We start from the raw sequence: 12,621 nt of genomic DNA, 5'->3' as shown, positions 1-12,621 counted from the left end.
GAATTGTAACTGCTTTATTCCTTTATATTAGTATGTGAGAAATGGGTACTTTTCCTTTCTATGTAACAAAGATGACTTATTTTTCTTCCTTCCTCCTCCTGGTAGCTTTCAGCCGTGCCCCAATTCCGATGGCTGTGGTCCGCAGAGAGCTCTCCTGTGAGAGCTACCCCATAGAGCTCCGCTGTCCAGGAACAGATGTCATCATGATTGAAAGCGCCAACTATGGGAGGACTGATGACAAAATTTGTGACTCTGACCCTGCTCAGATGGAGAATATACGATGCTATCTGCCTGATGCCTATAAGATTATGTCTCAAAGGTATGATATTTCTAATTTTCTTTGTGCATTTAATATAAACTCTCAACATGCATCTGTGTGACATATTGAGCATAGGTACACACAAAATTGTGTACTTTAGGATACTTTGAACTACTTTTTCAATATCAAACTATTCCCCATATCACTAAAATGCTAGTGCTAGAAATTGCAAATGGCATTTGGAAAATATTAGAATGTATTAGATTATTTTTTGTTTCATGTGTTCTATTCTGTGTTCTCTAGAACTGAGTTCATTAGTTGAGAAACTAAATTTATTTTTCAGTTTTCATAAACAGAATTATGTAATTTTCTCCAGAAATTACAGAAAAATTATTTTACCGCTAACAATGATTTCCATTAGTGTGGGAAAAAGTAAAATTTAAATTCAGAGGCAATTTTATAACTATTAATCAAAATATAATAAAGACTATTGATTAATGATTATTTGGCCTTGGAAAACAATAAAAAATGTTACTTTGATATCTAATATATAAATTAATTTATTTAATACAGTTAATCTATCTGAAATATTACCATAGTAAAATAATATAAAGTACCATAGCATATCACTGGATAAGTAAAAGAAAATCTTCAATTCTAAAGAGACTGGTCAATTAGAATCTATAGTATAGAAAGTTTATATTAAAATTTCTTGATAAATTAGTTAAATATTAAATATATCTCAAATATTTGTTCACTGTTATTATGATTTCTCAGAAATCAGTGACAGAGTCATTCATTTACGATAAGCCTTCATACTTTCTGACTACTTGCTCACAAAGTAATTTTTAAAAACTTAATCAATAAATGATTTACTTAGTAAATTTGTTTTTCATTAGGATTTCTATTTAGGCATTTCTTTCTTTTGTTTAAGGACTTCTTAAAATATGGGGGAAATCAAGCATATGTAAAAATAAATTGAATTATAAAAGCAAATACAGTGGATTTTAAGGATTATCTTTCTTGTACTTAAGAAAGCCTGCCTTATTTTTAACCTTCTTGATACTTAAAATTCTGGTATCTACATTGATAGTCAATATTTTTATAAATTTCTGTCATATAAATTATTCAAAGAAATTATCACATGCCAGGATTTTGATGATCAGAGCATCTGAGGTATACTTGAAGGATAGTGGTCTCTGGGCAAATCTGAGAGTTTTTATTTGTCTATTTCTAAAATGCTGGCTCATGCTAAGGTGAGTGTTAATGAGAAATAAAATTTTAAAATTAGCGATTCCATTTGATATAAGTTTGGTTGCATTTGGTTCTTCTTGTTGTCTCTTGTTGTTATATATTGACATACCTCCAACTATGGCTAAATTCTCTGATGTTATACCTAAAAGAAGTCTAATCATTTCGTTGCCTGTAGGTGTTATAATCATCTTTCAGGAGTGGTTATTCCATAAGTAGTATGGAATGGGCACCATGACTAAATTGTTATTTTATTTGTTTCAGTCAGAAAACCAAACACAGGATTCTTCAGAATCCATTCGGGAAGTGGGTTGAGGAGGATTTTCTGCTTTTCTGTGATTAGGTTTTCATTTAAAATGTAGCAGAAGCATTAACTTCACTAGCTCTTTGATCTCTATATGATTTTCACCAAAATTGTCTTAATCCTTTCATTGATATTATTAATGGCTCCCAAAATAAGCCCTTAATCTTATAATTATTGCAAAACAGTTACAATGGATCCTCTGGAGCTACTGAATTATACGGGATGCATATGTAAAGTGGCAAATCTGCAGAGTAAAATCGCTTTAAGCACCCTGAGTAAATCATTTGTAGAAGCCTTCCTGGGGGGTTCTCAACTAAGAATTGTCAGTTAAAATAGCTGTGGTTGATTCTCCATGGAGGCAAGTTTGTTGCTTGTATTTAGGCCATTAAATGTACTACATTTACACTTGTCCAAAATAAATGGAGAGAAGAAATCTGGTCCCATTTTGTAAGCTACCAAGGTATGGGATGATCACGTCCACTTAAGCTGCTTTATAATGAACTCTCACTGTCACGCCAATGATAGCGTGTTAAATAATGTTCATAATTACTAATTATGATATGGGCACATCATAGTAATTATGATGTCAACAGTTTAAATAATGTGTTTGAATTAAAATAATAGTAGAAAAAATCTTTTCTAAAAGGTGTTTTAGATTATTCTGTTTTCTTTCATTTAAACTTCTAGAAAGACATTATGTCAGTCTAAAATTTTTAAGCATGTTTCTACATGGGAGGATTATCACTAAACTCAAAAAATTATTTGTGTGTCTTTGCATAACCTTGTTAAAAACGCTTCCTAACTTACTTCAGCCTCATAAACTAGACAGATGTCACAGGCAAGGACAGACGTGAAATGTTATTCATGCAGATGTTTGAATACACGTTGAATGAATGCATAAATAAAACTGTATACTAACATGTTAGGTGTGAAAAATTGGGGACTTGAATCAAAAAGGTTATGACATGTGATTTCCACATTTTTTTTCCCCATTAGAACTATGCAATCTGATATCTGCTCTAGAGAAGCCAGTTTCCTCACTGCCTTTCAGATTGAGCCTGGTGTTCTCAAATCTAAGTGTGTTCTCATGCCATTCTGTCCCCAATTTCTCTGAGTGTTCTGTGCTTTACTTTTTTCATTATACTACCAGAAGACTTTTTCATTATACTACTAGAACACATTTATTTATCCTTCTCAGAACTTCTGAGGCCACTCACCTGTTATCATCTACATCCATCATTTTTGCATCCAAACAATAAATGTGTAGTATCATATTTTAGACAGTTCCCTTGTGTAAAGTAAATTGTAGGCTTCTAAAGGGCAGACTTTCTGTTTATCTTACCTAAAACTAACTTTTAATATGTAATAATCAAATATATGTATATATATATATTTCAAATCAAACCAAATATATATATTTCAAATCAAATCAAATATATGTGTATTTTTAGAAATACACTGTCCAATTTTGTCATGCCATTTAAAAACTTTATTAACTTTATGTTCTGAGTCATTTTTGTTTCTTTTTACTTTATATTTATATACTTAAAAGTTTAAAAAGATAGTACATATAGGTTTTGAATATAAATGTGAAAATGACTGTTGGCAACTGATAACTACAGAAATTTTACATTTTTAATGCAGCTGAGGTGTTTATGCTTTCTGCAGCTATTAATGGAAATACTTGCATTTTTTTCTGTTCAATTTTTTTTATTGAAGTATAGTTGATAAAACTTGCATTTATTAATTCCACCAATACCTGAAAGTCCATGATATGCAGTTCACTATGACAACTACTCTGCAGTTTGGTGGTTAAATAATTCTGGCCTGGTTCCTGTCCACAAAACTGTAGTTTTTTGGCCAATAATAAACAAATAGCTATATCATTTGTTCAGTAATTTATTTTCATCTCAGTTACATTTATTGAAGAATTCAAAACAAGAAGGAATACTCTTTTACCTAGATGATATTAGGGAGTATTCACTGAAGAGAAAGTGTTAGGCTCGTCCTTGAAGGATTGCAGCGTTAGTGGAACCGGAAGAGACCAAAGTGATATTAGATATATAAGTGGATGAACGCCAAAAAAGATCGTGGGAAACAGCTTCTCTTCAGTAACCCTTCACCCATCCTTTTCTGTCATGGCTTCACAAGCTTATTGGTGTCTGCTGTGCACAGCTTACTCTCTCTAGGCCCTCTTCCAAACGTGCCTGAAGCCAGCCCTCCACCATCATCCATCCCTATAGACCCAGCACACCTTGACAATTCGATGATAGACTAGCTTGGATGCTATTCCCTTGTCATTAAAAGCTCTGAATGGGGGACTTCCCTGGTGGCGCAGTGGTTGAGAATCTGCTTGCCAGTGCAGGGGACCCGGGTTCGAACACTGGTCTGGGAAGATCCCACATGCCACGGAGCAACTGGGCCCGTGAGCCACAATTACTGAGCCTGCGCGTCTGGAGCCTGTGCTCCGCAACAAGGGAGGCCGCGATAGTGAGAGGCCCGCGCACCGCGATGAAGAGTGGCCCCTGCTTGCCACAACTGGAGAAAGCCCTCGCACAGAAACAAAGACCCAACACAGCCATAAATAAATAAATAAATAAATTTAATTAAAAAAAAAAAGCTCCGAATGGAGTCCTTCTTATAAATTGGACATAGATTCCATCTAAATGTGGGAAGTTTGAATATCATATGTAATGATATCTTCATGCCAGCTTTTTATGACAAATATTTTAAACATGTGGCATAACAGCCTTATTCTGCATAGAGTTGCCCATATTTTTTTAGTTGAAAAGGAATTTTGAACAAGCATGTATATATGTATATGAAGTACAGTGATTTATTGAGGTATATATATACTGAAAATTGCACACATGATAAGTGTACAACTCAGTGAATTTTCACAAACCAAGCTTATCTAACAACAACCAAGTGAAGACAGAACGTTAAGGGTACTTCAGACACCCCACCTTGTGCTTTGTACCAGCCATACTCCCCTCAACCAAGAATTGCTGCTATTGGGACTTCTATCATCTTAAATTAGTTTTGCACATTTTGTAATTTAAATAAATGGATTCATATAGTATATGCTTTTTGGTGTCTAGCTTCTCTCATTCAGTGTATTCAGTTTTAAATATTACTTTATTGAAGCATTTTTATATGTCAAATTCACCCATTTCGAGTGTACAATGATTTTTTTTTTTTTTTTTAGTAAATTTACCAAGTGATACAATCATCACCATAAGTCAGTTTTAGATCATTTACATCACCACAGTAAGATTCTTCACACCCATTGTTGTTAATCCCCATCTCCTCCACCCCATGCAATGACTAGTCTATTTTCTGTCTTTGTGTCCATCCTTCATGCATTACTTTTTAAGCTAAAACCTGAATATTTGAAGTCAAGTTAGATTTAGTGGGTGTTTCAGTGGGGATGGTATCAAAGAAATACTAGCAGTTATTCCTGGAGGCATGGACATAAATATGTTGCTTGCCTTTTGAATTATGTTAGAATCAAAGATCATGAATCTACACATTTAAAAAGTACCCTCTTTAGAGTTTTCTGTCAAGGAGAGATGTTAAATGTATAAAGTAGGAGTAATTTTTTTCTGATTAAATGAGTGATTTAAGTTTTACTTTTAATCTTCCAGCACCATTTTAGCAATATTACATTTTCACATGTCATAGTCACATCAAGAACATGCGAAAAAGAAAAAAAAAAGAAAAAGAGGCAGGGGAGGGAGAATTGTTTCTCACCTTTCTGGAAAAGTTATGTTTCAGTTTATATCAGTATCACTGCAGGGGATTTTACAGTATACAAAAAGGCCTTTGTTTTTGTTGTGTTTAATCCTGGTGAAGTTAACAACTCTTTCAGTAGCAGTAGAAGAAGAAACGCCAGTGGCGGTTTTTGTATGTACATTGCTGAATAAATGTTCTGCAATAACTGTGTATGTAGACATGAGTTTTTCAATTTGAGTATTCTCCTTTGTTTCCTTGACAGATTAATTACATCATGTCTTGTATTTCTCTTATGAATTATAACAGATCAAAAACAATCCCGCGTATCAGGGACTTTCCCATTGAATCCATATTCTAATGCAGTAAAATGAACAAAAGAACAGATAGGCATAGAAACAGAAGGAAAAAAAGGAGGGAAGGAAATGAAGGAAGGAAGGAAGAAAACTCCCATTCCCAAAGCCCAAATGTAGAGAAAAAGAAGAAACTGGAAAGTTTCTATCTGGAAGGCATTTATCTCTTCTTCTCTAATATTTTGTCCCATTTTGATTCTGAGAATACATATTTGATAATATTCTACTAAAATGCTTCCTAGTAATCTTTACTAATATTAACTTAATTTTGAATGAAATTATATGTTATGTATGTGTAGTTTGAAATTCAAAAAGTTAGTAAACGATTCAAGTATTTCAGGATAGCTTAGGATAAAAGTTAAAGGGAGTTGTGTTGGCTGTCTCTTACAGGTCTTGGGGAGTATTAACCCTTTGTGCAGCCATTTTCTAAGCACTGTTCATGGAAACGTGGAATCCCTGAGTCCTTACTTGGGATTCCACAGGGTCCAAACTATTTTCATAAAAATTCTGACATAAAATTTGCCATTTTCATTGTATTTGACATAGGCACCGATGGTGCAAAAGCAGTGGTAGGTAACTGTGGGCATCTTAGCAGGGATCAAGGCAGTAGCAACAGTGTACTTTTAAAAATATCTCAGTTATCTTAATTTCTAATATGATAAATATTGATAGCTATATCTCGTATAAACTGATAGTCTTAGAGAATCAGTTATTTTGAGAGTTAAAAAGGTCATGAGACAAAAACTTAGGAAAATCGATGATTCATCAAACACAACTATTTTTTCATTTCTACTTATTGGCTGAAAATTAGTGATTTATGTTGTGTTTTCATTGTTTTTACATTGCATAATACTCATTCTATTTGCTTTAAAATCATCTAGACATTTTCTATGAGTGAATTATTTTTGAAGGGAAGAATATCTGCATGTTATAGAGTAGCCCCTGCTAATACAGAATCAAATGAGAATTAGACTCATTGCCTGAAAATTACTAACATAATTTTCTGTTCAGACACTCATAATTTTCATAAAATTATGAAAACCTCCTTAAATTAAAAATGAAATGATTAAAACAGTAGAAACTTAGAATAGCTAATTTTTAAATAAAAAGTACTGCACAGGTTAAGTGTATGATTTTGTAGGAGGGGAGGGAGAGCTCTGCCATGATATTATTCTAAACACACATATGTTGGAAGAACTAAATTTATAAGTATGTATACTGGGAAAAATATTTTTCAATTTAATGTATTGTTGATGTCAATTTTCTTGTTTAAAAAGAGTCAACCTTGTAAAGACAGAGTTTAAGAAGTTTTGGGTACTCTTTGTTTCCAGGCATTCTTTAAATTTTCTGAGTTCTTTTTAATTTAGCAGTATTAATGGTAATTCCAATGCTTGTAGCCATTAATAAATGCATTGGCAAACAAACTAAACAAAATAAACCTAGAAAGAACCTAGAAATACAGGTAGAATGAGAATGATAGGTTTACCTGGAATTTGCCCTGTTTCTCATAGATTTATAAAACATAAGAATCACTTTTTTTCATTCATAGTAAATGATAATCATAATCGTTTTCCCACCTCTAGCTTTTTAGAAATTTTATACTCTGTGGTCACTGTGTAGAACTTGACATCTTGTGTGAAGTGCTTAGAAGATATTACCAAGAGAAGAAACATAAGTAGTTTCTGAAAATTAGAGAATATAGGATAAAAACACTGAAGCAATTATCTTGAGTATAGTTTAAATGCAAATGGAAAAGAACTAAGCAGATTATGAACATAAATTCTGTCACTGATTAATGGGATGTCACTGGACTCTGGAGGAAAATAATTTACAGTGATATGTAGCAGATATTCAGAATAAATACCTCAGTTTCTCTATCATTACAATGATTTTAAAGATTGCTGAGGATATTGGGGCAGTGGCTTTTGAAGTACTTTGCCTTTCAGTTTTTGTTTTACTGATGAGGAGGCTAAGTTACACAGAGTTAAGAAATTTACCTGCAATTACTTAACTTACTGTATGATGGTGCAAACATACCTGCTCTCTTTGAGCACAAAGCCTGTGATTTTTTTACTGTGCTCTTTTTTCTTCTTCTAAGACACTAAGAATACTTTTTTTCCTCTTTTTTTAAATTGGAGTGTAGTTAATTTACAATATTGTGTTAGTTTTAGGTGTACAGCAAAGTGATTCAGTTATATATATATATTTTTTTTTCCGATTATTTTTCTACTGTAAGTTATTATATAGAATATTGTTCCCTGCGTTATACAGTAAATCCTTGTTGCTCATCTATTTTATGTAGAGTAGGTTGTATCTGTTAATCCCATACTCCTAATTTATTCCCCCCTTTCCCCTTGTAACCATAAGTTTGAGTTCTAATTCTGTGAGTCTGTTTTGTATATAGAATCATTTGTACTATTTTTTTAGATTCCAGATATGTGATATAATATTTATCTTCATCTGACTTCCCTCAGTATGATAACCTCATACTAATTACTGCAAATAGTAATATTTCATTCTTTTTTATGACTAAGTAATATTCCATTGTGTTTATATACCATATCTTCTTTACCCATTCATCTGGTGATGGACACTTAAGTTGCTTCTATGTCTTGGCTCTTGTAAATAGTGCTGCTATGAACATTGGGGTACAAGTATCTTTTCAAATTAGAGGATTTTTTTCTGGATATATGCCCAGGAGTGGGAATGCTGGGTCATACGTATGGTAGCTCTATTTTTAGTTTTTTAAGGAAACACCATACTGTTTTTCATAGTGTCTGCCCAATTTACATTCTTACTAACAGTATAGGAGAGTTATTATCTGTAGACTTTTTGATGATAGCCAGTCTGACAGGTATGAGGTGGTACCTCATTGTGGTTTTGATTTGCATTTCTCTGATAACTAGTCATACACTAAGAATAATTTTTGTCACAAGGAAAGAGGTCTTTTCCCTTTTTTAGTACATCAGAAAAAACAAGTCAGACAGTCAAATCCATCCACATTTTATATAATTCCATCTGTTGGTCAAACAAGAGAAGGGTTTTAATAAAACCAACCTTACAAAATTGATCAGTGTAGCCATTTAGTTTCATCTTTAGGAAAATATCCTTAATATTTAGGATATTATGTGCTTGAATAAATAGAAAGCATATTCAGTTGTTATTGATAATAATAATACCTGTTAACATTTATCGTGTGCTTTTTATTTGCCGTAAACTCTGATAATGAATTTACCTTTCATTATTTCATTGATTCCTCTCAATAACGCTAAGAGATACATATTGTTATCACTTCCATTATACAAATAAGTAATTAAAGCACATAGAAATTAACTTGCTGAAGAATTTATTTTAAGCCAATGTACTACTGCCTTATTTGAGGATTTGCGGTTTTGTTTATTGTAACAAGAATGATGAAATGATAAAATGTTAAGATTAGTTAAGAACAGTGCTCCTGATTATGATCATGATGGTGAGAAAAGAAACTCATTCCATCTCATGGAAACATTCAACCAAATATTGGATTGGTTTGTCTCAGGTTTGATTAATGTTCAATTACAGCCGTACATAGATTTTTATTATTGAAGTTTTTGATAGAAATGATTAAATTATTGTGAATCTGAAACTCTCCAGCCTCTCAACCCCTTTTTTATTTGAATCAATTATGTTTATAAAATGTTTTGTATGATGTCATGTTTCTTGGAAAAACATGCATTGATAGAACAGAGCCAATTGTATTACTAAATATTCCAGCTATAACCGTATATAAAGCAATATTTGTTGAGAACTTTGTATGAGCCAGGCAGTGTTCTAAGTACTTTATATGAATTAACTCATTTAATTCTTTGTTCACTCCTATGAAATGGATACTATTGTTATCCTTACTTTGCTGATGGGGGAACTAAAGCACAGAGAGTTTGATTAACATCCCAAAGTTACACAGTTACATGGCAAAGCTGCAATTTTAACCTAGGAAATCCAGCTTCAAAATCCAGGATAACTACTACAATCTCTTGGCTGGTGTGCTCTGTCTAAATTATCTATTTTTAATAAAAGGCCTAACCCAGGAAACAAGTATGAACCAGTCACTGTTCCTGAAAAGAAAACACACGTGTGTGCGTGTGTGCATGTTCGCCCACACACATATGTACACCGTAAGTGGTTTGTTGTCATATTCACATACAAATAATGAAAACATGGCATGAAACTTACTAAATTATATGACATTTATTTTCTGCCTTAGGATAAATTTTCAAGAAAAATCACTCAAGTACTTGTGATAAAATTTTTCATAAGAAAAACTATGAAATCAGATTTTGTTATTGTTTTTAACATTTTAGAGGTTATAGGGAAACAATTATCTATAGAAATACTTCAGTAAAGGTGAACTTATGGGTAATAATGGGAGTAATACACCAGTTTCTGTATGTGTATGGAAATAAAAGAAAATAGGTATCAGTTAGTGTGCAAACTTTAGAACAGTGAGGACTTATGAGAGAAGCTAAATATATCATGTGGATACTTTGAAATACTTGTAAATGAGAAAATGTATCGTGCCAGCCTTTTTTAATCAAACTTGAATGTAAGTAACTGTGTGCATTAAAATTTCTAATGTTTTATATAATGAGATTTTAAACAGCATTAAACTCCACAAAGCTTTTGATAATAGTTATAAAAATGAAAGTGGATCTTTATTTGTACCACAATATGGTAACTTTGCTTTATTATAGAGGTCAGTTTATTCTTATTTGATATTTTCCATTTTATTTTTCATTTTCTGCCAGGTTATGCTGAAAACATATTGGTAAATTTGCCTCCATGAATACTCTATTAGACACAAGCTTTAACTGATTTATTTTTTCTTTATTATTAAGAATATGACTAAATAAAATATAGTTAAATCATTCTGCGTAATACATTTTCAATTTCTCATTATGTGATCTGATTAGTTTAACTCTAAGAAAAATGGTATTTCCCAAGTTGTTGGGGAATAACCATTACTCTAACATTTGTTAATATGAAAAAATGAATTTATTGATACCAGTTTCTGTAAAATTAGATATTTACTTTGTCACGTGTGTTGCAGGAAGATATGTAAATCATATTTATTTGTAACTTGGTTTACCAAATGGTAAAAGCAAAATATATTTCTTCGTGCATATGGGCTTATTTCTATATATAAATATATGTTTGTGAGCTTTGGCTCAAAAAGACTTTGATCTTTCCAAAAATGCTAGTACCCATGACTATTAGTACTATCAACCTTATGAAAATAAACATTTGGAACTGTTTCTTGGACTTGTTAGTGTATTGAGGAAGTAATATTAGGAAAAGAATATAATTCTACAAAAATATTGCCATATAAAAAGAGAAAAACATACTTCAAAAGTATTATAAAAGACAAAAAGAGAAATTAAATGGCTATGGGTTCAAACCTTCAAAGGTAACATTATAGTAATGTTATGTGAAAGATTTATGAGTCCTCTACCAATATGAACATCTTATTAAAGACAATATTCTAATATTATCTCCTGATTTAATGGCATTGACTTTTTTATTTCATAGTAATAGTAGTTTTTGTTTTAGTTTCAGAATTATGCCCACCAAGGCCAGACAACATGCTACATCCTTGAGCATTTCTGTTATATATGAATATTTATATATGTGATTCTGATATATATCTAAATTTTCTAATTTTATTTAGATACTATTTTTTATTATCTTATTTCTCTCCCCAAACCACAACTTTTTGTCTTTCCATTAGAATATGCTGTAAAAGTACCTGTAACCAGTGTCATTGCTTACAATCTTCTAGACAGTGTGAATTATTTCTCTGAAGGTATTTTAGAAATTAGGTTCACAAAAATGTACTCCTTTTTTACAAATTAGTCTCTTCAAAATTTGTCACATTAAAGACCTTTCACCTTTCCAAGGAATTCAAGTAGATCATTCTTGCCTGAGGAGATAAGATTCTGAATTATTTCCAAGTTCAGGTCTTAAAAAACAAAACAAAATAAAACAAAACAATAACTAGAGTCTTTCAAATGACTTTACATTCAGTTATTTCCTCCAATAGCATTTCCCTGCTGTGACATAAAAAAAAATACTACAACTATAACAACAAAAATTATATATAATCTTTCAACAAAAGACATGGAAAAGCATAAATTAATAAAAGCAACACAAGCCCACATGGATATTGGAATGGAATATGAGCTTCGTTATGCAAATTAACAGAAAAAAATGTGTCTCAGAATAAGTTGTGAGGTACATAACATGTATCTAAAATGTTACATTATTATATGTAAAGGAAAAGATAATTATCCATGTGATATAATTGAATACATATTTTATAGCTGTAATTGCATTATAAAAGGTCAGCAACAAATGACAAAAAGGATCTGCAACATAAATCTTATCCCCCAGATACTTTTAGTCTGTTGTACCACAATTTCTTGTGGGAAACAATTGAAAAACATGTTGTCTTGATGGTTATAGCATGAACTCAGTGTATCCTTAGGGTGGCAGCTTTGAAACTGTTATGTCAGCAGTGTTGGCATTACATGTGTATACAGACACATGTATACAATACAAATAAAAGAGAACATAACTTCTGAGATATAAGTATAGAGCATTTATGATATGTATTTCTTGAATGCAGATGAATTTTGAGAAAAAATGTATTTGCCCTGGAATCACATAGTTACATCGTTATCTAATGG

At 31.9% G+C, this 12,621-nt stretch overlaps 1 protein-coding gene across 6 annotated transcripts in view; it reads left to right on the top strand.

Annotated features, from left to right (window-relative positions):
- ADGRL3 (adhesion G protein-coupled receptor L3) overlaps positions 1 to 12,621 on the top strand; it is an 846,510-nt gene that overhangs the window by 375,819 nt on the left and 458,070 nt on the right. For all 6 annotated transcript variants that reach the window (XM_057547223.1, XM_057547222.1, XM_057547220.1 and 3 more), the window contains one exon: positions 106 to 319. In XM_057547223.1, coding sequence (XP_057403206.1) covers positions 106 to 319 — 214 coding nt within the window. The remainder of the gene's footprint in view (positions 1 to 105; positions 320 to 12,621) is intronic.

This window comes from Balaenoptera acutorostrata, chromosome 5 (assembly GCF_949987535.1).
Source record: "Balaenoptera acutorostrata chromosome 5, mBalAcu1.1, whole genome shotgun sequence".
Taxonomy (NCBI): Eukaryota; Metazoa; Chordata; class Mammalia; order Artiodactyla; family Balaenopteridae; genus Balaenoptera; species Balaenoptera acutorostrata.
The sequence above is the reverse complement of the archived record's forward strand: the minus strand, read 5'-3'. Positions and strand labels throughout refer to the sequence as shown.